This window comes from Ursus americanus, chromosome 9, assembly GCF_024610735.1.
Source record: "Ursus americanus isolate L20-20 chromosome 9, mUrsAme1.1.p, whole genome shotgun sequence".
NCBI classification, from domain to species: Eukaryota; Metazoa; Chordata; class Mammalia; order Carnivora; family Ursidae; genus Ursus; species Ursus americanus.
In genome coordinates, this window is record NC_142135.1 from 33605013 (window position 1) to 33632386 (window position 27374).

The 27374-nt window shown below is 45.2% G+C and overlaps 1 protein-coding gene, 1 long non-coding RNA gene and 1 other non-coding gene across 4 annotated transcripts in view; 2 read left to right on the forward strand and 1 right to left on the reverse strand.

Annotated features, from left to right (window-relative positions):
* The window catches only part of LOC148109443 (uncharacterized), a 48742-nt gene extending 37505 nt beyond the window's left edge, over positions 1–11237 (forward strand). The window contains exons 3-5 of one of the 2 annotated variants that reach the window (XR_015725635.1): positions 7731–7856; positions 8865–8986; positions 11183–11237. This is a non-coding gene — a long non-coding RNA (uncharacterized LOC148109443). The remainder of the gene's footprint in view (positions 1–7730; positions 7857–8864; positions 8987–11182) is intronic. The other variant, XR_015725636.1, reaches the window with a different exon arrangement.
* A 1587-nt stretch (positions 11238–12824) lies between these two features.
* LOC148109444 (Nuclear RNase P) lies at positions 12825–13071 on the forward strand. The gene has a single exon (XR_015725849.1).
* Positions 13072–14808: 1737 nt separating this feature from the next.
* On the reverse strand, positions 14809–23275 carry ODF1 (outer dense fiber of sperm tails 1). The gene is made up of 2 exons (XM_045805635.1): positions 22959–23275; positions 14809–15250 (listed from the first exon to the last, which is right to left on the reverse strand). Exons 1-2 carry the CDS (start codon positions 23273–23275, stop codon positions 14809–14811), a joined length of 759 nt encoding a protein of 252 aa, XP_045661591.1.
* Between the last annotated feature and the right edge of the window lie 4099 nt (positions 23276–27374).

Genomic DNA, 27374 nt, shown 5'->3' on the forward strand with positions numbered 1-27374 from the left:
GAACTCCATCACTTCCCACACTAGTTGAGGTGAGGTGAATGTATTCGCACACCAACATATATCTCTCTTTATGGAAAGCCTCACTACCACCTGCTTCCATGACCAGTGAACCTCCAGCCTTCTTAGAGATTAAATGAGGTCATAAGATGGGCCATGATCCAATATGACTGGCATCCTTATAAGAAGTGGGATAGGTACCAAGGCTTGTTGCATAGAGAGGAGAGGCCATGTGAGGACACAGAGGGAAGGTAGCCATCTGCAAGCCCAGGACAGAGGCTTCGGAAGAAACCAAACCTGCTGACACTTTGATCTTAGACTTCCAGCCTCCAGAAGAGGGAGAAAATAAACCTCTGTTGTTTAAGCCACCCCGTCTGTGGGACTTTGTTATGGCGGCCCTGGCAAACTGATATACTGTGAGTCAGCAAAGCACAGCTTAGCTCAGTGCCTTAGGCTTAGGCTCTCTCCCAAGGCTGCAATCAAGATGTCGTTTCAGGCTGCGGTCATTTCAAGGCTTGACTGGGGAGGATCCACTTCCAAGCTCACTTTCATGGCTGTTGGCAGGCCTTGGGGCCTCACTGACTGTTGGCCAGAGATGTCAGTTCTTTGCCAGGTGGGCCTCTTCGTAAGGCAGCTCACAACACGGCAGCCAGGTTAACTCAGAATGAGCAAGGGAGCCTAACAGAAGCTGCAGTCTTTTAATAACCTAATCTCACAGTGACATCCGTCACTTGTACGCTATGCTATTTATTAGGAGTGAATCACAAGGCCTAGCCCACACTCCAGAGGAGACAACTACAGAAATGCAGGAGGCCCAGGAGATGAGGATCAGGGGGAGCTATCTTAGGGGCTGCCTGCCTCTGTAGACTAGTACTCCGCTTTAGGACTGAGGAGTACTTAGCGCCTTTGGCATTGTTTTTTGTCTCTGTCTTCAATCAAAATGTGGGCAACAAGGAAAGGACCATGTGACATCCTGTTACACTAGTGACAAGAGAGAAGACAGAGAGTGTGGATACATATCCTGGTGGATTTGGTGGTAGGAAAGGGAAAGATCTGAATGGTTCTATTTTCCACAGGAGTAGGAAGTGTGGTCATTAGCTAGAACTGGGACTGTGAAAGGTGTGAAACCTTGGCTACATGTACAGCAAAGACTCACACTCCCTCACGTTCCCCTTCCATATTATAGTGTTGCCCTGCCAGGAACTACATATCCCAGACTCTCCTACATCTAGAGGGGACCACATGACTAGTTGCCAATCGTCGATAAGGAGAACCAGTTTGTGGCATTTCCTGGCTAAGGAAGTTATGCGTTTCTCCATTTTCTCTCTCATATATATGCACAAGTTGTGGGGTGGGTCTGGAGAACTTTAGGGCTCTAGAAGAGAGGAGCCACAAGATGAAAAAAGCACCTGGTTCCTGGAAGCCATCTGCCAACCAGAGAATTCCTGTCCCGGACTTTTAAGTGAGCAAGAGATAAACTTATTTTCTAAGCTACTGAAAATTTGGAATTTGATTGTTGCATTACTCTAGGTAGCATTACTCTAATCCTGGTGTGGTAGATTTGAGAATTGGGAAGCAGTATGAAATACTGGTATTGGTGAGTAGGCACAGAGGGAACAGATACTCTCAGTGGGACAAACCACCACATGACAGGACACAGGACAAGGCTGACCCACTCAGATGTCTCCAGAGTCAGAGATGGGCCAAGGAAGGGCAGAGCTGCTCAACAGAGGCTGCAGGCCAAAAGACTCCTCAACCCTCAATGCCCCGGACCCTAAGAGGAGGGTGCCCTCAAGATGACTGAAAATGGACTTCCCACCACCCACATGAAAAAGGAGTATGAAAGTGCAATGACTCGCCCTCCATAAATATAGGTGTGCCAGAAACATCCCACATTTTTACTTTGAATCAAATTTAGTTTCTAAGCCTCCACCCTGCCAAACTGGGTGGAAGGTCAATTCCAGGCGTTATTGGTGCTCCAGCCCTCTCCCTAATGTTGCATAGTATGCAGGAGGCCAACATGGTGTTCCAACCAGGCCAGGCCTATCGTCTTTGATTCAGGGTGATCAGTGCCGATACTCTTCAAGTGAGCGCCCCAGGTCCTCTGCAGCCCTGCTATATTCTCTGGGCAGTTGTAGGAATAGGACCAAGTCCTTTAACACTTAGAAAGCCACCAATCTCAGGAATTTCACCTTATCTCTTTCTACTGCCCAGGACCCAGTCTTTTCCCCCTGCCATCTTTCCCCTGGAGCAACTCTGTTATACGTCTTTGTCCTCTGCCTTCCACCGTCCTTGATCTTGTCATCACGAAAAACAAGCTGAGTGAAAGTTTCAGGCAAGTCCTAGAAAAAATTTAAATTCTTCCTGTTAGTTACTGTCCTCACTAAATAAGAGGTGCCACCACTCCATGAATGATGTCATTTCCATAGTCCAAACATAGACCTCAGGCTTAGTTCACAAACGTTTGTGGACAAAACTGAGGATGCCAGCGGTGGCCGCGAGAATGCATCACTCACGCCCAATGGCAGGGAGCGCAACTGACCAACAGCCTCAGAGGCGCTCTGAAATCTTTCACGTGTTCACACCAAGACCACGCCTCCCAAGGATGCTTCCAGCCACTGAGGGAGCGGGCCCATGGCGGGCGTGGTCTCCTCTACCTGGAGCCTGGTTTGGGAACTCCCTGACAGCCGTGCAATCCTTCCTTGGATGCAAGGCAATCCTAGTCAGCCCCGACCCCGACCCCCCAGAGTGCCTTCTTTTCCTCTCTCCATCACATAGCGCCGGACCCCCATTATGGTCTGAAGCCAGGCTCCCCCAGCCTCTTCCGACTCCCTCTCGGTTTTCTCTTGCAGATGTTTCCCCAATAAATTTCTCGCACCTTTCTTCATCTCACATCTGCTTGGCAGAGGACCCAGCCTAATCTGTTCTCCCCATTCGGTACACTCACTTTACTTTTTATAAGTATATCATGTATTTAGATAGCAAATATTAGTCAAATGTACTTCCTGTATTTCAACTGTGAAGTGCTATATACAAGGATAAATGTTTTAAGTATAACTGTTAAGACTTCTTCGTACCTTGAAGAGTTAACTCTTGTTTCAACTGCATTTTAACATTGATTTTTGCTAAATGTGGCAACTGCTACTATTCAGTCTGAGCTTTAAAATCTCAAGTGGCTGTTGAGTTCCCTCATGGCCCTTAACTCTCCCTAGAAACTTTGAACTACTTAAAAACAAAAAAGTCAATGGCATTGAAAATACATAAAAGCAAGGTAACGTCATTCAGAGTAGTGTAGAAGACACAGGAAGGGGATTTCCCAGGATGCCATCATCCTAACACAAGAGCTGCCATTTTAGGGGTCGTGTCTCCTCCAGTACCTCTCCTTCTCTCCAGGGCCTACTCCTCTCTAGATGGTTGTTCACAGAGCTGCCTGTGGTCAGCAGGAGCCTCAGGTTCTCAGACCTGTGAGCACATCAGAATCATCTCTGGAGCTTTTAAAAATGATTAAGACCTGGGGCGCCTGGGTGGCTCAGTTGCTTAAGCAGCCAACTCTTGGTTTCCCCTCAGGTCATGATCTCATGTATCATGGGATTGAGCCCATCAGTGGCTCCAGCTCCTCTTGGAGTCTGCTTGGGATTCTCTCTCCCTCTCCTTCTATGCCTCCCACTTGGACACGCTCTCTCTCTCTCTGTCTCTCCCTCTCTACAATAAACAAGTAATTCTTAAAAAAAAAAAAAAAAGAAAAGAAAGAACAAGAAACGGCGAAGCGCCAGGCCTGAGCGGGCTCTCACTGACCGAAATCTTCTCTTCTCCCGTTTTGGAGCCCAGGTGCAGAGCTGAATTGGTCAGACTCTATCATGTGTACCACTTTACCAGCACTGGGTTATTCAGAGAGCCTCGTTTTTTACTTTCTTTGACCTCTTGGTCCCTGATCCCTATCTCACCCCCAAGTGTACCCCATGGGCATTATGTATGTTCTGAAGTCTGCATACATGCTTATGAATGTGTAATGTTCTTTGGGTGTCTGTGTTCTTAATGTAGAGTCATAAATTTCATGATTTCTTACCTTTTCCCCCACTATGTTTTAAGGTTCTGTCTTTATTGACATGTGAATATCTACTCATGCTTCTCATTACTGCACAGTATCCCCCACATTTTGCTTTCCATCTCCTAGAGATGGACACCTGTGTTGCCTTTAGCTGTGCTCTGGCCCCCGCTGTTCTGCAGCGAGCGCCCTTATGCATGTCCCCCTGTGAGCCTGGGTGAGAAGCCCCCCTGGGGGAGTGTTCTGAGTGTCCTTAGCTGATTCTTATCTGATGCAAAGCCAGGGTTTAAGGACAACTGCCATCCCTCAACAAACTTTATGATCTTTGAAGGTTTTCTTCACACTTATCTCCTATGGGACGAACTCTTCCCCATCTGAAGTCTGAAATACTTGGGCTACTTTTTTAAAAGTTTTTATTTATTTATTTATTTATTTATTTATTTATTTATTTATTTATTTATTAGAGAGAGAGAGAGAGAGTACGCATGAGCAGGGGGAGGAGAAGAGCAAGGGGCCAGAATCTCCAGCAGACTTTGGACTAAGCACAGTGGGTTACCTTTTTTTTTTTTTTTTTACCCCATAAAAATCTCTCTTTAGGAACTCAAAATACTAAAGTAAAAGTGATAGATATCTTAAATGTGACCCTGTATTTATTTCCTACCATGGCTCTAGCAAAGTACCACAGTCTCGGTGGTTTAAAACAGCACAAATGTATTTGCTTACAATTCTGGACGTCGGAAATCCTAAAAGTAAAACATCAGCAGGAATGTGTTCCTTCTGTAGACTTTGGGGGAGAATTCATTTCCTTGTTTCTCCCAGCTTCCAGAGGCCACCTGCATTCCTTGGCTGGTGGCCCCTCGGCTCACATCACTACAACCATTGCTCCATCCTACCCTGGATGGGACCCTCCTGCCTCCTTCTTCGAGGGACCCTTGTGATCACATTGGGCTCGCTAGGATGATCCAGGATACTCTCTCCATTTAAAAATCCTTACTCACACTTGCAAATGTGACTTAAAACTTTTTGCCATGTAAAGTCACATATCCCCAGGTTCCAGGGGAAAGACTGGTATCTTGGGTGGGTGGGGAAATCACTCTGCCTACTATGTGACCATTACCTTTTTCATTTTAACTTTATTAAATTTCTTAAAATTAAAAAGTAACCCACACTTGTTTTGTGTTACAAACACTACAGAGCGGTATAAGGAAAAAGATGATGGCTCAGCCCACCCTTTCCTAATACTCTTGTGAGTAAACAACACTGCATCCATTTGGAACACTGCATCCATACCTAACCTCATACAGTCTGCCTGTTGTGTTGTGTGGTATGGAACCAGAGCCATAAACATGAATCTGCAACTTTTTCCTCTTCATTTGTCGTGGAATCTGTCTAGACCAATCCATAGGGACCTCACCCATCATTTATTTTAAGTAGCTATATATTCCACAGGATGGGTAAACTGTAACCGATTCAGCTATTCCCTTATCAGGAGGGATTCAGGTGGTTTTCTGATTTCCACACCTTCAAATCAGGCTTCAAAATGTGTCCTTTTGCTTGCATGCACCAGTGCTGTTATTTCTGGAAGATTCCCTGAAGTGGAATATGACCTCCAAAGATAAGTGCATTTTTAGTAGACAGTGCCAGATTATTTTCCAAAAGTTTTAGTAATTCACACTTTTCCCAGCATGAAATGAGTGTGTCCACTTTATTGCAAAACTGCCTCTCAGCCAGAGTAAAATAGCATCACTCTCTATAGTTTATGCTAATTTGATGTGTGAAAAAGAGGACGCCATTGTTTTGATCCACATTTCTATGAAGACCGCAGGCGTTGCGATGTTTTGTCCATGTTTATTGACTATTTGCATATTCTTGTCTACAAATTGCCTATTTGTATTCTTGCCTATCATTTTTGAAATTTTTATTTTATATTATTATTTTATAAAGCACTTTAACAACAGTTTTAGATTTGCAGAAAAATTGCGAAATTGGTTCAGAGAATTCCCATATAGCCCAAACCCAGTTTCCCCTATCAATAACATCTCACATTACTACGGTACATTTGTTACAACAAATGAACTAATATAGATACATTTTTATTAAAGACCATACTTTATCCAGGTTTTTTAGTTTTTACCTAATGTCCTTTTTCTGTTCCAGGATCCCATCTAGGATCCCACTTCACAGTTCGTTGTTAGATCTCCTTAGGCTCCCCTTGGCTTTGACAGCTTCTCAGACTTCCCTTGTTTTTGACCTTCACAGTTTTGAGGAGTACCAGTGAGGCATTTTTTAGAATGTCCCTGTACTGAGATTTGTCTGATCTTTTTCTCATGACCAGATGGGTATTGGACCACATACCGTCAACATGATTTATCACTTTTGTTATTGACCTTGATCACCTGGCTGAGGTTGTGTTTGTCAGATTTCTCCACTACAAAGTTATTCTTTCCCCCCTTTTCCATACTGTGCTCTTTGGAAGGAAGTCACTAGAAACAGCCCACACCTAAGGAGTGGGGAGTTATACTCCACCTCCTTGAGGGTGCAGTCTTCATGAATTATTTGGAATTCTTCTGCATGAGAGATTTGTCTCCTCTCCCTCCTTTAATTATTTAATCGTTCATTTATATCCATATAGATGCATGGATACTTACTCTACACTCTGGGTTTAATCCAATACTACTTTACTTATTTTCGTTTTTCATATTGTTCCACGTTTGACCATCGGGACCTCTTTCAATTGGCTTCTGTGTCCCTTTGACGTACCCCCAACAATGTGGTTTTTGTTTTTTTGTTTTTATGAGTACTTCCTTCAGCAACCACGGTCAGAGCATAAGATATACTCATTGCTAGTTGGGTGTTGCTGCTTCTAGGTCTTCTCAGCTGACAAAGCAAGGAAATATATGTGTGCTGTACAAACCAGTGTATATATACATATCTATAAATAGTTCTATATGAATAGGAGTTCATTTCTATGCCTGCAACTCTAGTCCACAACCAAATGGATCATTCTAGTCTCCTCCCCTAGCTTATTCATAAATGACCACTCCAACAGTGAGAAGTCTGGCTCCCACCATCCACCAATATTTATTCAACTGTTCATTTCCAGCATATGGGTATAACAGTAACAGAATTGTTAACCCTGTCCCCTGATGGGAAACAACTCCATCAACAAGAGTACAGTTTTCTGTACAATTCTTTTTGCCTTTAGTTTTATAATTCCGCTTGTTTCCAAAGCTACTTAGGTCACCACCTTTTCTCCCACCTACTTCAATGAGATACTTTAATACATTTGTAGTACAGATTCTTTTGTGACAGTGTACATTCTATCCTGGTAACCCTTGACCTCCTAAATGTTTTTTTTTTTTTAATTCGTGTATACTGGTTCACTCTTTGTGCTTTAAAGTTCTGTGGGTTTTGATAAATGTATAGTGTCCTGTACCTACAGTCACAGTACCATACAGAATGGTCTCACCACCCTGAAAAGTCCCTCTCCATCTATCCAAGCCTCTACCCCCTCCTACCAACCCCCTGACAATCACTCTTTACTGTCTCTCTAGTTTGGTTTTACCAGATCTCATATCACTGGAATCATACAATAGGTCACCTTTTCAAATTGGCTTCTTCATTGAGCAATATGTATTTGAGTTTTATTGTCTTTTTGTTACTTGATACTCTTTTTTTTTTTTTTAAGTAGGCTCCACACCCAGCATGGAGCCCAATGTGGGGCTTGAACTCATGACCCTGAGATCAAGACCTGAGCTGAGATCAAGACCCGAGCTGAGATCAAGAGTTGGATGCTTAACCAGCTGAGCCACAGGTACCCCTGTGACTTGACACTTTAAAATATATATGATCTATCACAGAATTATATCCTGTTCTGTGGATGTACTGCAGTTTGTTTATCCATTTGATGTCCTGTTCAAGGACATCTTAGCGGCTTTCAGTTTGGGGAGATTATAAATAAAGCTGCTATGAGCATTCTTTTTGCCCATTTTTTGAGTTGCTTGTCTTTTGTTTTTCAAATTGTCTATTAAGGTTATATACTTTGTCAAGTTTCAGCTATTTTTTCCTAGCCTATTATTTTCCTATTGACTTTACAATTTTTGCCTTGATATTTAAAAATGTAATTGAATATATCTGTATTTTTTGTTATGGCTACTGAATACCCTGTCTTTTTTTCTTCTTTTTTTGAAGTATTATCAAATTATAATTACATTTTTAAAAATAGAAGTACAGTTGACATACGTTTTAATCTCAGGTTATAACATAGTGATTTGACATTTTTATACATCATGAAATGTTCACCATAAGTGTAGTCACCATCTGTCACCTTACAAAGTTATTACAATACTATTGACTATATCCTCTATGTGGTACTTTCCATCCCCATGACTTCCTTATTTTATAACTGGAAGTCTGTAGCTCTCAATCCCCTTCACGTATTTTGCCCATTCCCCCCACCCCCACCTCCGGCGACTACCAGTTTGTTCTCTGTATTTATGAGTCTGTTTCTGTTCTGTTTGTTCATTTGTTTCTTAGAGTCTACATATAAGTAAAATCAAATGGTATTTGTCTTTGTCTTTTGTCTGATTTATTTTACTTAGCATAATACTCTGTAGGTCCACCCATGTTGTTGCAAATGACAAGATCTCATTCTTTTTTATGGCTGAGTAATATTCCGTTGTGTATATATGCCACATCTTCTTTATCCATTCATCTGCCAATGGACATGTAAATGCTTCCATATCATGGCTATTATGGATAATGCTACAGTAAACATAGGGGTGCACACTTCTTTCTGAATTAGTATTTTCATTTTCTTTAGGTAAGCCCTGGGTGGCTAACCTCATTGGACCACATCACTGGGCTCCCTTGCCTTCTGGTCTCCTCCTGTGGTTGGCCAATGGGATGTGCCCTCAGGGAACTGGAAGTCGGGAGGACAGAGAGGTGAGTTTTTATTTCTCTCATGCCCCACCTGCTGGCCAGTCCTCTTGGCAGCAGCTACATGCTTCTATAACCCCTTGTCCAGGGCTCCAGATGTCATCTGGACACCAGTGGTCCCATTTCTTCCCTGCTTCTGCAGGTCAGGTTGAGAGCAGCTTCCCTCTGTTGCTAGTTACCGTAGGCATCAACATCCCTTTTTACTTAAGTCTTTAAAAAATCCCAGCTGAGTGTTGGCTCAGTTTCCTGCCTGGACTCTGACAGGTCCCTAAAGGGCAGGAAATAGGGAAAGCAGCAAAAGGAGCTTTGAAGGATAAGGGAGCTCCTCAGAAGAACTCACACAAACCCAGGAGGAACACTTCTTATTCCTCTCATTCGTCCACTGAGGGAAAGAGGACTTAGAAAGAACTTGTGTGAGACCTGCCAACCACTGGCCCGCTTGAGTCACCCCAGCTACCCCGCAGCTAGTGCCTCTGTCCTCTGTGTGCCCCTCAGTGCTTGGTTCTGTCTCAGTAGGAGTCCTTGATAAGGTGTAATTATAATTTACCTCTTCATGTGTCTCCCACGCTGGAATGAAAACTCCTCAAAGGCAAAGATTTGGTTGTGGACCATGTGTGCATCCTGCCTTGCTTCTCTCGGCTGCTGGGCACAGAGCGCGTCCTTGCGTGGGTTCACATGAAGAAGGAATGAAGGCTGCTCCCACAGATGGACCCTATGGGCCCACTCGTCCAGAATCCACCCCTTCTAGAAGGTAGATCCACCTCAGAAGGCCCTGGCCAGGCCCTGAAGGCTAAAAATATTTGACCCTGATAATACGAGAAGGTGACTAAGCTGCTGACTCAGGAAAACCAACTTCCTCTTCCAAGACAGTTGCCTAATCTATCATCAAGTTGTTTTGCCCAGACACAAGCTAGTCTCAGGCATTCCTGCTGCCTTTGAAAGCTTCTTCAAGGGCTGCCAGTTTGGCTCAACTGTCTTTTTTTGCCTTTATTCTGTTGCTGTTATCTGAACGATCTGTCCCAGCCCCTTAACACCTCAATCAGGAGACCCTGACCACACACACACAGGCAACACGCATGGCCCACACCCTTCCATTCCCAAACCAGGACACCGTCACTTGGAATCTGGGCTGTTCCAGAAACTCTGTGATATATACTCATTATATTTATAGAAGCAACGCTAAGCCTTGATCCATTTTCAATTCAAATGGCTTTAATAACCACAAACATATGGGAAAAAAACTGGCAAACAAAACTTATTTGTGTTTGACTGTAGTTGTTTTCACAGGCATGGTGACCATATTCTTATAATTTTCTAATGCAGTATTAATTTCAAATGTTCCATGAGTGGAAATCTTTTTAATGCTGAATATTATGACTTTTTAATATTGTTGTATTGCTTTCGATAAAAGCAGTTGTTTACATGTATAATAATGACATTTTCTACACCACTGTAAGACTTTTTCATCTAAAATCACTGACCAGATGACCAACCCTGGAGTCATCCCAGCCCAGGTGCCAGATAGCGAGTGAAGCAGCCTCCAGAAGATTCCAGCCATACCCTGTCTGAATTTCTTACTTATGAATTAATTCAGGAGTGTAAAAAAATAGAAAAACCAGGGTACCACTCTTTTCAGACCATTTTCCTTAGGTTAGTGTGTGCAAATGCAGTTATCACTGAAGTTTGAGCTGAAGAGAAGGGGTATCTTCCCCCAGAACCCTCCAGACTCGTCATTCCAGGTACTCCAATGCTTAGTGGTCCCCATTCTACCTAGAGCAGAAGTAATTCCAACCAGCAGGTTTATGTTCATGCCTCTGGGGGTGCTCCCTACTGTGCAGAGAGAAAGATGACCAACCAGAAGAGGTTCTAACTGGAGGATCAGTTGCCTCAGGGACAGTGAATGCTGGATTTCAAACACCCTTTTGACATCCTAGTTCTAGGACTCTTCCTGTTATGGGCACGTTTTCTGAAGCACACCCAAGGCCCTGGCATCATGGGCTTCATCACCTGTCAACAGCCAGGTTTATGAGCCTTCAAGGCGTAGTGCTACACCCGCCAAGTTTGCTGACCTCTGTGTGACTCATACTGGTGCCAGACCTTGGGAGTGATTAGGGAGAAGAGTACGCACGTCTAATTGTCAATTTTCGTCAGGATCCAGAGGCCTAAGCAGTGATGTATTTTGTTTTTGTTTTATAATTTCAGGGACAGGAACCAATACTTACTGTACAGCTTCAGACTGGAAAGAAGTGCTTCCAGGTCAGCATGGAAAGCAGTTGCCCCCTGAGGGTAACTTCTGAGTTGATCTTCCAGCCATGATCACAAACCATGTGACCCATCTAAGAGTCTGTTGAGAACTTGCTATGATACATGCCAACAACCCTACAAACTTTGCTTGACTTCATCGAGGTCACCCAGCAAGACTGTCCCTCCCTTCCTTTGGTTACAAACCCACAGTTTCTTCTGGTTTCAGTACCAATTTGACCTTAACTTTCAGGGTAATGTCCTCAGCCAAAAGGCTAAACTGGACTGTCCCTACCTTTTCCAGTCTGTGACACTCATAGGTTTGTATGGGAGAGAGGGAGACAGAGAAAGAGAAACAGACAGAGAGAGACAGAGACAGAGATGGAGGACTTTTTGTGTAGGGAAGAGAAGTTGAGATCATTTAAAACTACTTATTCCATCAGTTCTGGGGACATGAACAATTTGTAAATAAGATTACTTTATGACTGAAGAACAGTCAACTAAGGATCTTTGATGTCATTTTAGGGAATACTACATGAGTTTTAAAAGAAGCTCTCAAACAGTGTGTGGTAGCCAGTGCAGTCCCCTCAATCCTGTATTTGAGAAACTTTTTAAGTATAATGCTGTTAAGCAGCTCTTTGGCTCCGGAATGTACCCTGTGTTCACTCAGAAGCATAACTACTATCTTCGGCTTTCGTTCTAGAATATTTACCCAGCATGTGTATAAGAAGGTGGCATATTAATATGGCCTTTCGTTGTAACATGCTGGACAGTGAAGCAGCTCAGAGGCTCCCTTGTCTTTCAGTTACCCCCCAGGCCAATTTCTTACCTCTGCCCACTCAAGAGTCTCCCTGCCCTTCCCATCTCCCACCCTGGTGGATGAAGGAGGGTGTTTCAGTGGGACTTGGAGCTGCAGAGCTGTCTGAGCCCCAGGGGTCCATCCGACCAGGGATGACCATGGAAAGACAATTTCGAGAACAGCAAATATTTCTTCTTCTCCCTCATATCCACTTTCTCCTCCTTCTCAGGAACCTGATTCATTCATGGAATGAACTCTGCTTTCTGCCTCTCCTCTAGGATGCAGACAAGACCCACACCCAAGCTCTGCCTCCTCTGGCCACGTCACCTCCCAGCCCTCCTCTCTGAACTGAAGGCACTTTGCACCTACGCCAGACAATTTAGTTCTTGATTCCACACTGTCAAGTGTCTTGACAACTATATCATGGGTGTTAGTCTTGTCTTGGCTAGGAGAAGCTCCTGGAGAGGAACTGCTCCTTGATAATAGCTCCTGGCACTGTGCTTTGCTCATAGCAGGTACTCAACAGATAAACATTTGTCTTTATATCAAGTCTTTCCCTGTGAGGCTGGTGAGCAGACTCGGGCAACCAACCCACTACAGGCCAGGCTCTGAGCTGAGGGGTGGCCTCCGGCTTCCCCTGAAGCATCCTGCAAGGCAGTGGTGTCAGCACTGCATTCCATGCAAACGCCCAAGCTCTGGAAGGCCCCTCTGGCCTCTCCTAGCCCTTGAAATTCAGTTTCTTTGGCATTCCCTTCTTCCCCAATCCCTCCACACTACCCCTCCTTGAATTTAATTTGAGGCCTTTGTGAAAGGGTTGTTTTCTTCTCTCTATCCCTGATGCAGAGCACAGTCCCTGGCACTTAAAATCATAAAGTCTGCGGGGCTCCCCACGCAAGGGCAGACGGGGCAGGAGATGCCATGGACCCAGCCCCGGGTGAGGGGCCCGGCTGATGCCTCCTTAGCCGGAGCTTGGAACAGACTCACAGCCAGCAAAGTGAGTTCAGTGGCTGAGGTCACATACCCTGCCCAGGGGGCCTCATAACCCAATTCAGACTACTCTTCCCTGTCCTCTTTAAAAGAAATCATAAAGACTCACTGGTTGAATGAATGAATTTCTGGGCTAACAGGAGGGTGAGTACGGGAGTGGGGGAATGAAGGAATGAACAGCTGCCAGGAGCGCCTTCCAGAGGACAGAGATTCCTGTTTGTCTAAGACCCACGTGGGATTTTGTTTGACTCCACAGAGTGACATTTTTTCAGAATCATTTTTAAAAATGTGTAACTTAGAAACTAGAATATTTATAAATGAAGTTATGGCGAGACGCTTGTAAGGGTAACTCTACAATTTGGTTCACACGAACATACTTATTTATACCTGGTTCCTAGGTAATAAATTTTTGAGATGTTCAATGTTTTTTATTCACCACCTGTATTAGAGGGCCATTACTTCCCTCAATTGAAAGCAAAATATGTCTGCCATCACCATCAATATTCTTTAACCTTGAACTTGAAGGAAGCTTTTAAAGAAAAAAGGCTGGGAGAGCTTTAAGATCCCATGCAGAGTTTCTCAGCCTTAGCTGCATGTTTCAGTTACCTGGGGAGGCATTTAAAAGTCTTGATGCCCAGGCTGCACCTCAAATCTATTACATTAGAAACTCTGGAAATGGGCCCCAAGCATCGGTATTTTTTTCTTTTTTAAAAAAGGCCTCTTTTTCCTTTCTCTTTTTAATATTTTTTGCTCTCTCTCTCTTTCTTTTCTTTTCTTTGGTTTGGCAACCATATTTTTAAAGCTCCCCCAAGTGATTCCCATGTGCGGCCAAGGCTGAGAACCACTGCTTTAATCCACATGCAGCTAAGACCATTGAAAGACTCACTGTGCAAACATGAGAGTTTTATGTTCCCTTCACGAGTCAGCTCAGAAACTGGCTAGTGTCTCATTCTGACCCCTCCCAACAGGTCCTCCTTCCTTTACACTTATTTCTGTCGTGACCATCATGGATGGCTCATGGGTGTGTCCGTGAGGGTCCACCTTCAGGTGAAATAGGTTATCATTTTGTGATACACTAGCATGATGTGAAAGCTGTAGTTTTTTACTCATGAACTTTGAACTGAACTTCTGTGCCTACAAGAAGTTTCAGGGCTTGAGAAAAGCAGATATTTGAAATCAATCACAAGGAGGTTGGAAAACCAGCCTGAACCAGGGCTGGCCATTCCCCCCAAATCATAAAAATGTTGAGAAATGAAAAGCTGTCTATGGACACCCAACCTTAAGTCCCTGAACGTGCTTCCCCCCACTCCCGTGCTTTTGCACTCTCATCTGTTGACCCAGGAACACCCCAGCTCATTCCCTGGGCAGAGCACGCGCCTTAGTGTTCCCCACTGTGATAGGTTTGCAAAGTGCTTGCCTTCACTGGTCTCCATGTCTGCCTAACCAGTTTGGTTTCTGAGCTAGGCCATGGAGATGGCTTGGAAAAACTGTCTGGGGATGCCCACCCAGAGAGTATCTTTTCCTGGAAGTTGGCGGTAGCTGGTACGGGGGGACACAGGAGGCAGAACTCCCCTGCTGCTCTTCCGTTCCTGGCCGTCAGTTCTCGAGATGCCCACTAACCGGGCCGCGCTCCCGCACTGGGCTGAGCCAAGAGACTTTCACACACCACCGGCGGGTTGCAGTTATGTATTCAGTTTCCTAGGGACTTGCGTACCACGGGCGGTGGGAAGGGGAAGAGAAACACTGGAAGAGCTGCCTGGCTGGAGTACGGGTTTTCCACTAAGTCATGGGCTCCTACGCTTTACAAAATCATCTTTCTACAGGAAAATCTGCTCCCGCAGGGATAGCACGGGCTGCAGGGGTCACAGGGGTTACAGGGGTTGCAGGGGTTGCAGGGGCTGCAGGGGCTGCAGGGGCTGCAGGGGTTGCAAGGGTTGCAGGGAGACGTGCAGGGGTAGCATGGAGACTCGATCTTGACGCAGCTGCCCAGCCCGTAGGAGTACGTCACGTCCTTCTCATCCACGCAGGGCGGCAGGCTGAACTCTTTGCAGATGTTCATGTAGCTGTACTTTTTCGACCCGAGGCAGTCGTACCTGTTCTCCCGCTCGGCCGACACGCACACCTTGCCGTCCTTCACCCGAACTTTGACTTGATCAGGCTCAAAGCCGCACACGTTTACTGATCCTAAAATGTTACTGCTACAGCAAGAGGAGGCCAGAATTCTGTTTGTTGTTCTTCTCAGTCTGGAATTTAGAAAAAGGAAAGGGTCTCAGACACAGATCTCAGACACTGCTTGAGAAGCAAGATTTTGATCTCTATTTTTTATTACTATTATTTCTTAAGTAAGCCCTTGGCCCAACTTGGGGCTTGAACTCACGACCCGAGATCAAGAATCATGTGCTCTAGCCAGCGAGGTGCCTGATCTCTATTTTTTTAAATAGCAAAACTAAACACTAGCCATTGTGGAAAGTCAAACTTTACAGAATTGTATAAAGTAAAAAATGAGAGCCCTCCCATGTAAATCACACTCTCCCACACGTAAACCTCTATTAACAACAGATGGCTGCTTGGCCTTCCAGAGCTTTCTCTTGCATTTGAGTCCCAGGTCCTTCTCTTATTAATTATGGAAACTTGCCTCAGTTTCCTCATATGTAAAATGGAAATAATAATTATAGGGTTTTCGGAAGATTAGATGAGATTATGAGTTTTGCTTAATGCCATCCTTGACACATTATAAATCTTGCTTAATTATTACCGTGATTATTATTAGTACTACTATTAAATGTAGACTCTTAAGACTTTTTTTTAAAGGGGATCCAACTGATAGATGATTTAAAATCTGCATGTTAAAGATGTTTGTCAGCCTCAGAACCCAACCCTGCTACCTGCAAGCCTGGTGCCGCCACTGGGCCATTCCACAGACACGGCCTGAAAGCTCCATCAACAAATGACAAGGCGGAAGTGCCCAGCGGGCTCTGTCCCCCAGGGGCCTGCCTCCTTCTGCTGCTGTGAGGCTGCTGCAGGTGCTGGATGGCTGGCACTGGCAGGGACAGTCAGCTTGGAGGGGCCGAGCCGGGAGCTGGATCGGGGTCCCACCAGCTCTCCAGGGCTCACGGTGCCCATCGCTAGTCCCTCCCCTGCCCCCATGCACTGGCTTCGTGTTGACAGCTCGAAATCAGTCATGGGGGGGTATTTACACGATGGAAATTGGAAAACACTACAAATCAGGGCTCTTCTCCTTCTCCACCCCCCCCCCTTTGCTAGTCGTCCAATACCACTGTCTGCAGCCCCTGGAGGAGCAAACACAGGTCCCCATGGGTCCTAGAGAGCTGCCTTGCTGCTGCTCAGCTGTCCTGTGTGAATCCTTCACAGTCGACGAAATAACAGCAGCCGCTTACACCGCTTGAACTCTTGCCGTATATCGAGAAGTAGTAAAGCCAAGTGCCTAAGAGCACAGGTTCTGGAGCCAGAGTTTTTAGGTTCAAGCGGTGGCTCTGCCATATAGATAAGTTACTTAGCTTCTCTGTGCCTCAGTTTCCTCATCTGTAAAACTGGAACAACAGTAGTTGCCTACTTCTAGGGTTGTGAGGCTTAAATGAGTTAATGAACAGAAAGTATTAATAGTAGCGCTTGGCACACAGGTTGGGCAGCCTGGCGTTAGCCGTGCATGCTTGGGCCTTCCTTAGGGTCCATTTCTTTTCTATTTGCTGATCTTTCCAAAGACAACCTAATATTCTGAAAAGGTCTTTTTATCCCTTAACAGGAAAAAAAAAATCCGTGTTCTAAAAGACAGTCCTGGCAAATCTGCTTGCATCTCTTGGCCCCCGAAGGTAGGTCTTGGAGTGTGTGATTTCTAGGCCCTCTTCCAGTTTGACAAATCTGAAGTCTGCAACTAGATGATTGGTGTGAGATACCTTTTTAATTCTTCCCTTTTATGCTGAATTTTGTTTATACTCTTCTTTTTGTTATATTAAATTATATGAGTTCATTGCAGAAAACTTAGAAAATATACAGATAGGCAAAAAGATGGAATATTTTGTAAAATACCCATAATTCTATATAGCATTTAACATTTTGGTGTTAGATTTTCTTCTCTGTATTTCTACATACACATGTAGATTCTTGTGTGTGTTCTTATGAAATCATGCTATACATACTGCTTTGAATTTTTACTTTTCACTTGATAATCCCTAACAAGATTGGTTTAACAAGTGTGAGGCCTTATAACGAAGGTTACAAATCAAAACTCATAAGAGGCTAATTACAAATGATTAAATGGAATAATCTCCTAGAAGACATCGCGGCCAACAGAAAAAACTGTGCAAGGCACCCAGAGGACTGTGACACTCAACTTCGCTTCCACCTCCAGCCCCAAGGAACGTAGGGTGCATGGGGCACCGATGTCTCTCATGCCCGGAGTGTGCCAGGATACCCACAGGCCATACTATGGAGAAGGGAAGAGAACCAGACTTTAAAAAAAAAAAATCTTTATCTCTATGGAACAAAAGAAAACAAACAGGAGAAAAATGCACTCTATCTTCCCTGGATGCACAGAAAACAGCTCACAAAGATGGCCCGTGTCCTCTCTGGATGGTTCAGGGCCTGGAAGCCTGAACAGCAAAGCCAAGAGGGGAACAGAGTGCAGAATGGGTGCACCTGGATCTCTCAAGAACCTCCCATGGTGTGGACATGGGCTGAGAATGAAAGTTGTTCTGCTTAGCTCAGGCCTTCCCGCTGGAGATGAAAACATCACACCCTGCCATAAAGGGGGCTGGGCCTCACAAAACAGGGCCGAGGACCCCAAGCGGGATTGCTAGAACACCTCACTACTGCCTTACTGATTCCGTCAAAGGCCTCCTGCCCTTCACAGGAGATGGATCTGAGAGCCAGTTCTACAAGTCAAAGCCAGCTTCCAGATCCTTCTCCTCCTGTCAGCAGTCTAAGTCTTGGAGTGCAATTGCATGTGTTGTCGTTGTTGTTGCTGTTGTTTTGCTCAGGTCCCCCCGCGTCCTCTGGGTCTGTCACTCTCACCCCTTTGCCCCTGCAGCAGCTGCATAGACATCTTGCTAACACGAGTCTGCAGGAAATTGCCTATAAAGTCTTGGCCAAGTTAGGCATCTTCTTCCTTTGGCTTCTTGGTCAGGGGTTATCAGTGGGGGTGTGTAGGTTTAGGAGAAATTGCAGGAGCCACATTTTACTCCTCAGCTATAACTCTGAACTTGCAGCTTGGCTCCTGTCTGGCGATGTACCTATCAGCCTGCAAGGGAATTTCCATGGCTCTGTGGTGTTCTGGGCAAAGGGAGATCGCCGCCTGTAACTGTTATCATGAGGGTGACGCTGGACCACAGTAAACGTAGGGAAATCAGCCCCTCGGTTCGTTGCGGAAGCCTCCCAGAGAAGCTGAGGGAAAGCGAGTGACCGACGTTGTCTGTGTCTGGGATGCCTGCTGCCCTCCCCGCGGCAGCTGAAGTTCTCCTGAACGTACCACCAAGCTCCTGAAAGTGACCCACCCTGCCCATGGCCATGATGAGCTCGATCATCAGCCATGTTCACAAAGGTATGAATGAGGTCCAGCCTGGTGCTAAAGAAAATGATGAAGATGTCAAAGACGCCTAGCTCTGCGCAGGAGCAAAGGGAAGTAGGTCTTCTTGTAGCCATCCTTAGAGGACTTGGCTTTTTCTCCTAATTTTAGACCCTTTCCAAAGACCCACTAAACTCCATTTTTCCTTTCCAACTCATCTTTCATTTTTTCTTCTTTTTTCTCCCTCTTCCCCTTTCCTGCCTTGTCTCTCTTCTGACTTTTGTTTGCTCCTGAAGAACAGCGTTGCTCGTCACTGGTGGGAGCAGAGTCGCAGGTGCAGGTGCATTGGAGTCCCCAGCGGTGCCTTAGATCACAGGTGGCTGCACCCCACCCCCAGTTTCCAATTCAGTGGGCTGAGGGTGGAGCCAAGAATTTGCATCTCTAACAAGTTCCAGGTGATGCTGGTCCAGAGCCCACTCTCTGAGCACCGCTGACCAGGTGGTTAAGCACATGGATTCCAGACTCAGGCAAACCTGGCTTCAAGTCCTGGCTCTCTCAGCTCCTAGTGGTCAAGAACATTGCTCCTGAATCTGTTTCATCATCTCTAGGACAGACAAGATGTTACAAGGATCAAAATGAAGATGGAATGTGGCACCGAATTTTCGCTCAACAAAGGTAAGTCTCTTTATCAGGCTGGACCTAGCTCCACCTTACTCCAACTTCCCTGTTGCCTGAGGCTTCAAGTCACCAAGTTCCAAGTCCTGTATCATTAAACAATAAGGTCAAACCAAATAATAGACATGCTTTGGCTTAGTTGGGCTGCCATGCCTACCCCTGCCCCACTGGGGGGGACTGGGCTCCGAGACCTGGGGGTAGGAAAGGATTATGAGGAGAAAGGAACAGGGGGCCACACTCACTTCCTCTCTTGCAGGGACGCTGAGGGAGAGAGTGCTGTGCTCTGCCCTGTGGGTCAGAGCTTGGAGGGAAGGAGAGATTTCCCGAGGGCTTAGACCTGGGGAGGTGCTCCTAGATCCCCTGAGACTGACAGTCATCAGCCACACCAAGTTAAGAGTGAGTCAGTGAAAACGTTAGTCTTAGAGCATGAAGGAAAACAAGGAAAGAAAGGAGAGGGCAGATTTTTGAAGTTTGCAGAAGATGGTGCCCCTCCTGTGTGGGGATTTTCGAGGGAATTTCTCACTGAGATTCAGACCAACCATAGAGAGTTGGGTGAGTGAAGGGAAGCGCAGTCTCAGTCTGAGTCTCCAGGTATTAATTAGTAACGGGTGTGAGTTTGAGCCCAGTGAACCCCTACAGCATGGCTTAAATCAAGCATTTGTCTGCAAGGACTAGCGCCGCCGCGGGAGGGCGGGGGCAGAGCCAAAAAGGAGCATCCATTCTTTAGATAACCAACTCCTCTTCGCAGGGCCCGGGAGGGGCTGGCTTTTGTTTGTTTATACCCCTTCTGTACAGAGGATCGGGAAGGCCACAAAGCGTGGTGGTGAGTCAGGGGCAAACTTAAGACAGGCCAGTGGTGGGGCCTCTTACAAAGGAAGCCAGACTCCATTCCCGCAGTCCCTCTAAATCCAGAAGAGGAAGGAAGAGTCAGGGGGACCGCTGGTGCTTACAGTGCAAAGTGTAATTTGGGGAGGAAAAGAGAATATCAAAGAAGCTAAAAAACAGAAGTACTTACTTGAATCTCTACTAAGGAAGTTACCGCCAAGGTGTCTTTTGAAGCAGCTGCTAGGTACACAATGGGAATGGATTGGACCTACACCTAGTCTAAAAACACACACGTACATCAGTCAAATAACATACACTCAGGAATGCTCAAGCAACGTAGGGGAGAAATGTCAGCCAAGCCTTCTTACTAGTATTAAAAGAGCAGATTGACTCTCACACAGAAAAACAACTGCAATGGGGCTGTGGCAGCTATAGACCAGGGAATTTTTCCCATTGGACAAACAGCCTGGCATCTGAAAGGATGTGTCCTACCTAACGAAACTGGTAGGATTATTTAAAGGGGCAGAAGGTCATGTGAATATGATTTCTAAACTCACAAGGCCTCGGGCAAGTTTTCACACCAAAGATTGTTTAAAAAAATTGAATCAACATGATATTTCTGGATCTATTTAGTCATGGATTGGGAGCTAGGTGAGAGATAAGGAAAAAGAGGCATTTTATTGGAATAAAAAATAGTAACAGTAGGAGTCTTCCGGGACTGGGGCTAGATCAGGGTTTAACATTTTCATCCATGGTCAGGAAAATTGAATATTTAGTTTGCAGGTGACACTAAGCCCTCCCGGATAGTGAAATGTCAAGCTGTCAAAAATAGAGCATAAGAGGGTTTCACAAGGTGGTATGAATGGGAAGAAAGTGGCCGGGAGGAGGCACAAGAGGGTAAGCCTGAGGTCATCTCCAGAATGGACTCAGAATTATCAGTTCAGAGAGGGGGGAATCCACGTAAAGACATGACCAACTTCATATACGGCCTCAGGCAGAGGAAAAAAAAAATCAGCAAAAATCCAGACATTGTTGAGAAAAATATCACAACCCATAGAAAGCAATATCTCTTGTATAACCCACACTGCTGAGAATTAAGCTTGAGGTTGGGTCGACTGCATGACAAGAAATAGGGACTCCTGGAGTTGGTGGAGGGTGCCTGGAGGGTGAAGAACAGAGAGGCATTCTCCTTGGAGAGTCTGGAGAGGAGGGACAGCCAGGAGACAAAGCCTGGAAGGACTTGGATCAAGGGTATTCAAGGATTCAGAGGCACAGGGACAGTGGATATAGGCCTGCTCACAAGTAACCCTTCTCGTAGACCAATTAAAAAAGGAATCCCTGACTCAGGGGGCAAAACTTACTTATGTAACTTGATACTCTGAAGGGTAAAAATAAAAACTCTTTCAAATTGAGTGTAGATGAGTTAATAGGCAATACCCATCCCAAACTATTGAGAGAGGTTCATTCCTGACCTTTGGTGACCAATGACTTAGACAATAGCTGCCCTATTGCTTCTTCTGGTGGAATATCCTAGTCACTGTTATCAAGTGTCTGTCTCTGTCTCAAACTCTCTATTTTTCCATCCATCCATCCATCCGTCCACCCATCCATCCACCTACCTATTTGCCTACCTACCTACCCATCTACCTATTTGATCTATTAATCTACCATGGGGATAGGAAGGATGTTGTTTAAGGACAGAAACTTGCAATAAGTCCCAGAGATCTAATGCACAGTATAGTGAATATAGACAACAGTATTATATTATAATCATCAGACTTGGTAAGGGACTAGAATGTAATTATTCTAACCACTAAAAAGAAATGATAATTATGGAACATGATAGAGGGGCTAATTATCACTACAACGGCAATCATCATAATATATTAATGTATCAAACACACTATACACCTTAAATTTACACAATGGTATATGTCAAGTATATTTCGATCAAAAAAATCTATCATCCATTTGTGCCCATCTTGTTAAAAGTAGTAGCATATTAAGTCGTTTTTCTTGCCTCTCTCACTCAATACATCGATGCATAAAATGCTTCATCATTCTGCTTTACATCCACCTAGTGTCCCAGTGTATGGTTTATTTATTTATTATCATAAATAAATGTATTTAACCAGAGGACAGTTCTTTCAATAATTGTTTTCATCAACTGTACCAGACTAGCTGGCATACAGTGGAAAGGTAGAAATGGAAAGCTTTCTCCAGGCCATCAAAGGAAATGTAATCAAACAAAATTGTAAAAAGGGGCTTTTAAAATTACCCAATTCAATTAAAGCCCTCTCAACTCCGTTCTGAAAGCTGCGACTCTCGGTTCTAAGGTTCCTGGGCACAACCTTTGCTGCTGCTCGAGGGAGAGGCCGACATAACAGGCCCTACCCCAGATGGATTTTAAAGCTGCCTGGAGTTGGGGAACGGGAGAAGGGTTCTCCTACAAAACCCAGGGAGCGCCTCTGTTTTCAATTTGCTCCCCTGCTCTTAAAGCCTCTGGCAAACATTAAGGATTTGATCAATTGTTATTGCTTCTCCTGTAGTCATTTCTGTAAGCCCAAATATACTCAAATCACTTTACTCATAAACAGAAAAAATGTTTAGTTTGCTTCTTCCAATAGCTTTTTAATGACACCCCCTATTTCTTTCCCTCATTAAAGCCACATTATTTATCATGTTGGCACTCCTGCTACAAACCCACAACCACCTTGCCAATCGACATCATTACACTGTCTTTGGAGAATCTCACAATTCCCGTCATGGACCCATTTACTCTTCTTTTCTTAAATCTTTGCTAAGTCACCGTAGTCATTATCTGGAGCCCTTTCCATCTTTGTTCAAGTATCCACTGCTCCGTCTCCTCCCCCACTTCGACTCATAAGGCTTAATACAGCGGCTCTAAAAATCTTAAAAAGTTCTCTTACTTGGCGAGCTCTCTCTTCTCATCCTCTATGGCTCTGATGGCTTTCCTCTCCAGACTTCTGAGCGACGGTCGCAGGCAGTAGAGCTTGACGTCACACAGGCAGCACGGGTAGAGGTCGCAGAGGCCGCAGGAGCGCGCCCGCTTGGAGTAGCAGAGGCAGTAGGGGTAGGGGTGCAGGTCGCAGCAGCAGTAGGGGTGCATGTAAAGATCGCACAGACACCGCGTGCACTCGTCAATGCATCGCAACTGCCTCAGTTCTCGGTCCACCTTCTTGATGTCCCTTCTGACACTGTCCAAAAGACAACTCAGTGCAGCCATTACAGTCACACCTTATTGTTTTGTGAGTACCTTTGGGAAATGGCACTCAGGGGGAAAAAATTGTTCTAAGCTCTTCTCAGAAGTTTCTTTTAAAAATAAATGAGGCACACATGGTTCACTTACTTTAAAGCTTGTGTTCTGTGACCTCACCACCCTCCAAGTATGTCATAGTCTTCTGGTTACCGCGTGAACTGTGCACAGTCATGGTCTCCAGAGACCCTCCTTAGAGTCACCCAGCTACTCTCAGAGCCATACTAACGTTGAGATTTCACTTACCCTGAAGTCGGGGGGGGGTGTCCCTCGAGCATTTACAGCTCTTTGGGATTCATGGTCACAGCCTTCAGTGTCCTCGGCCTGCGTATGTCCTTAGGACTGGCTATGACCGCCAAGATCGCAGGGTGGGGGGATGGAAGGAGCTGCTCTCCAGCTCTCCCCGCTCCAGCCTTGCCTTGACCCTTAGCCTTGCCCCTTCTACTCAGAGTCAGGAGTCATTCTGGCTCCTAGTCTATATGTAGAAAGCTCTCTTTCTTTACAGAGCTTTCTTGTGTTCTTACCAAGTCATTTTCAAGTCAGCCTCGGTCCTTGACCTTCTTAGCTCCATCTCTAAGTCCTGCCCATTCTTTTTTTTTTTTTTATAAAGATTTTATTTATTTATTTGAGAGAGAGAGATAGCTGAGAGAAAACACAAGCGGGGGGGGTGTGTGGAGAGGGAGAAGTAGACTCCCCGCTGAGCAGCAAGCCCGATGCGGGACTCGATCCCAGGACCCTGGAACCACGACCTGAGCCGAAGGCAGACGCGTCCTGCCCAATCTTTGCTATCCGGCATCCTTGTTGTCCTGGAGCTTCAGTTCTCCAGTGCCTGGGGTCCTGCTCTTAAGCTCCCATCTCCCAGTGCTCAGGGTCCTATTGGTCACTTCCTCCCAGCAATTTCACCACCGGTCTTTTGTCCAAACCTCTAGAGGCCTTGTCCCCAAGTGCTTCTCAAGTGTTGCTCCTTGATACTCTGACAGCCAACTGTCTGAAGCTGCTTAAAGCCAACTACCTGAAATCCTCACCTAGGCCAGTTTCCTGTGCTCCCAGCTGGATCAGTATGCTGGACCTGGGGCTCAGCCTCAGCCTTGGCTCAGGCACTTCTGCTCTGGGCCAGTCCCTTTAGCCTGCTATCCAGCTCTCAAATCCCCTTTTTGTGGAGTAAGGCATAGGGTACTTGAGGACAAGCAGTTGAATGTGGCACCGGAGGAGACAAGAGCCAGGTTTGAAGGGACTTGTGGGCCAACTAAGGGGTTTGAACTTTATTTTGAGCACAGTGAAGAATCACTAATTTTCTTTTCTGTTGAGAGAAGTTGAAAGGTAAGTCCGAAAGATAGATATATACAGCCCCCAGCACTGTAAGGGGACAACAGTAGAGATGACTTCTGTGGGAAAGAAAGGACAGTCAAAGACTGGAATGGGGTCATGGCCATAGGGATGGCAAGAAGGAACCCAGTGGGATCCCCTTCCCCTTACATCCACTCAGACCCATCCAATCTATTCTTCACATTGCAGCCAGAGTGATTTTCATGTATGAATCTGTCACCCCCTACCCCCACACCCTTCTCTGTCCTCTTAGAAAAAGGACCCAAATCCTTATAAAGTGCTGAACAATAGGGCCTCCGCCTCCCTCTCCATCTCCTCCCCCATTATTATTCCCGTAATTCATGATGCTTCAGCCACAATGGCCTCTCTCAAAGTCTTATCATTTCACTTCATTCTGGACTGGTGTGCACACTGTTCCATCTGTTTAGAAATTGAACTCCCCAGCCCGTGCCCTTGATCTAGTAGTAGTTAACTCCTGAGGCATTCTTAGATATCCTCTTAAATGTCCCTTCCTCAGAGAAGCCTTCCAGGCCCACCTGACCACATTTTATAACTGCATATTCCTTTTACAACATCATTTGTCTGTCTCCCCAACTAGACTGTAAGCTCTAAGGAGGCGGGACCTTGTCTATTTTTGCTCACCATTAGATACCTAATGCAATGCCTGGAGCATAACAGGGGCTTAAAAGTCATTCACTCAGTGAACAAATGACTGAATTAAACCGAACTTAGTCAACAGAATGTGGATGAAGTGAGGCAAGCAGCAGTAATGCCTCCTAGGTTTCTACTTGGCAGAATGGTTGCCATTGACTGAGGAAGAAGAGTAAGTTTAGCAGACATGCTACATACAAGGTATTACTGACAACTTTCATGTGGAAATGTTGAACAGCCTGCAGATAAGTGGGTCTGGAATTTAAAAGAAAGCTGGGCCAGAGATATAAATGCAGGAGCCACAAGTTCATACCCCATTGGAACCCTGGAGTAGACAAGATCATTCAGGAGAAGGAGTAGATTCAGAAGAGAAGAGGGCTCAGGTACAATCCCAAGGAACAATAACAAGAAATGGAGGAAGTGAAGGGGCTCATGATTACTCATAGAAGGAGGAATCAGAGAGGTGGGGGCCTCCTGCACCACAGGCTCTTGTGACCAGACCAAGCCTAGTATTCCCCAGTGTTCCCCAGCTGGGACCCAGGGGGCCCCTTTCTGTGCAGATGAGGTGTCCTTGTACAGAAAATAAGTTTCCCTGGAGGTATTAGAATGGGAGGCTGGCCCCTGACTCACATTGGATATGGTAAAGCAAAAGTGAATCATCCTTCTCTATAGACAAATGCTTACATCTTTCAAGAGGGATCCCACCCAATTCTGAAGAGCAAACTCTGTTAATAGGAATATGGCCCACTCTTTCCTGGGAGTTCACTGAAGGAATTATACAGATTTCTTTAGCTCCAAGTGATAGACTTCTAAACTCTTATATCACGATGAATTCTATCCCTTAGCAAATGTCAGCAAAGGTTAAAACAAGCAAGTTTTTGGTCTTAGACTCTTAAATACACAGGTTCAAGAATTTAAGTACACGCATCTGTATATACATGGCATGTTACACAGAAGGTTACAGCTTTATTTTAGCTAGGATTCTTCCATGATCCTATCCTCCTAGTGATTTTACTCTTCACCATAAAGCATATTCTTGATATCATTTCAAGTGACTTAAAAAAGATAATATCTCCTTTAAAGATCAGATGGAAATGTGACCTATCCATGTCAGAAGGAGATTGTAGAAATTCACCGATTCTACAGAAATTCACAGGAATGATCTACTCACTGTCCCCTGAAACGTACACACAAGGAGCTTCCATGGGCTCTCACATGGAGATAGGGGCCCTTTCTTACATAGAACTCTAGCTCTGGAGGCTCCCATCCCCCCTGGCTCATGCCCAGATAGAACCACTTCTGGGATGGAAAGCAGGCCTTGGCAATTTCCCAGGCTGGGCAAAGTAGATGCTTGGTCCTCAGTGTCGGTGAAACTATGAGGCAAGGAGGTCATTCTACCTCTTCCACCAGCTGGACAGTTACAGGTCAAGTCCATTCAATGGGCCTTTGTTACAAAGATGCTCCTCTGTCAATCATCTGATGGATATGCGATACTTACCCATTGAATACAAAATCCTATACATGATGAGTTCTCAACTAGTTAACAAGAATTCATAGAAGGTGAGAAACCCCTCAGAAATTAGCTGTGGTTATCTCTGAGAAGTGGAATTATAGATGACTTTTTAAATTCTCTTTTCTAGACTTTTTTGGTGATTTTTTAAGTGTCTTCAATGATGATACTGCCAATTTTAGAATGAAACTTTTTGAGAGTGTACTGTCTGTCACACTATCAGCTTTGCACTGAATTGCTAAGCCCACCTCTGGCTTCTGCCTCTAAAATCCAAGTGGGCTTCAGGACCACCCTCCAAGGGTTGCTGTCCAGGAAGTCCTCCTATAATGGACATCCACTGTTTGGTTGAAGGTGCCTATCATCCAGGGCACCTTCTTTTGGTTAACTAACTATCTGCCCTCTGCCATTAGGTACTACCAATAAAGTTGCCCGGTCAAGGGGGAGGTACACAACCAAAGATGGCCAATCCAACTCTCTTCTGAGAATCTGATCTTTCACAGGGAGACTAGTGACAGCTGGAGCTGACAGTAGACCCTAAAGAGATGATACCTTAGTTACCTGCCCTATGCTGTTGTTTTCAAA

Bases quoted from the DNA above. Each gene is read 5' to 3' on its own strand.
- ODF1 (XM_045805635.1), bottom strand. From the start codon at position 23,275: ATGGCTGCACTGAGTTGTCTTTTGGACAGTGTCAGAAGGGACATCAAG. The intron at 15,251-22,958 runs GTAAGAGAACTT...TCTAAATTCCAG, and splicing joins GAGAAGAGAGAGCTCGCCAA to ACTGAGAAGAACAACAAACA.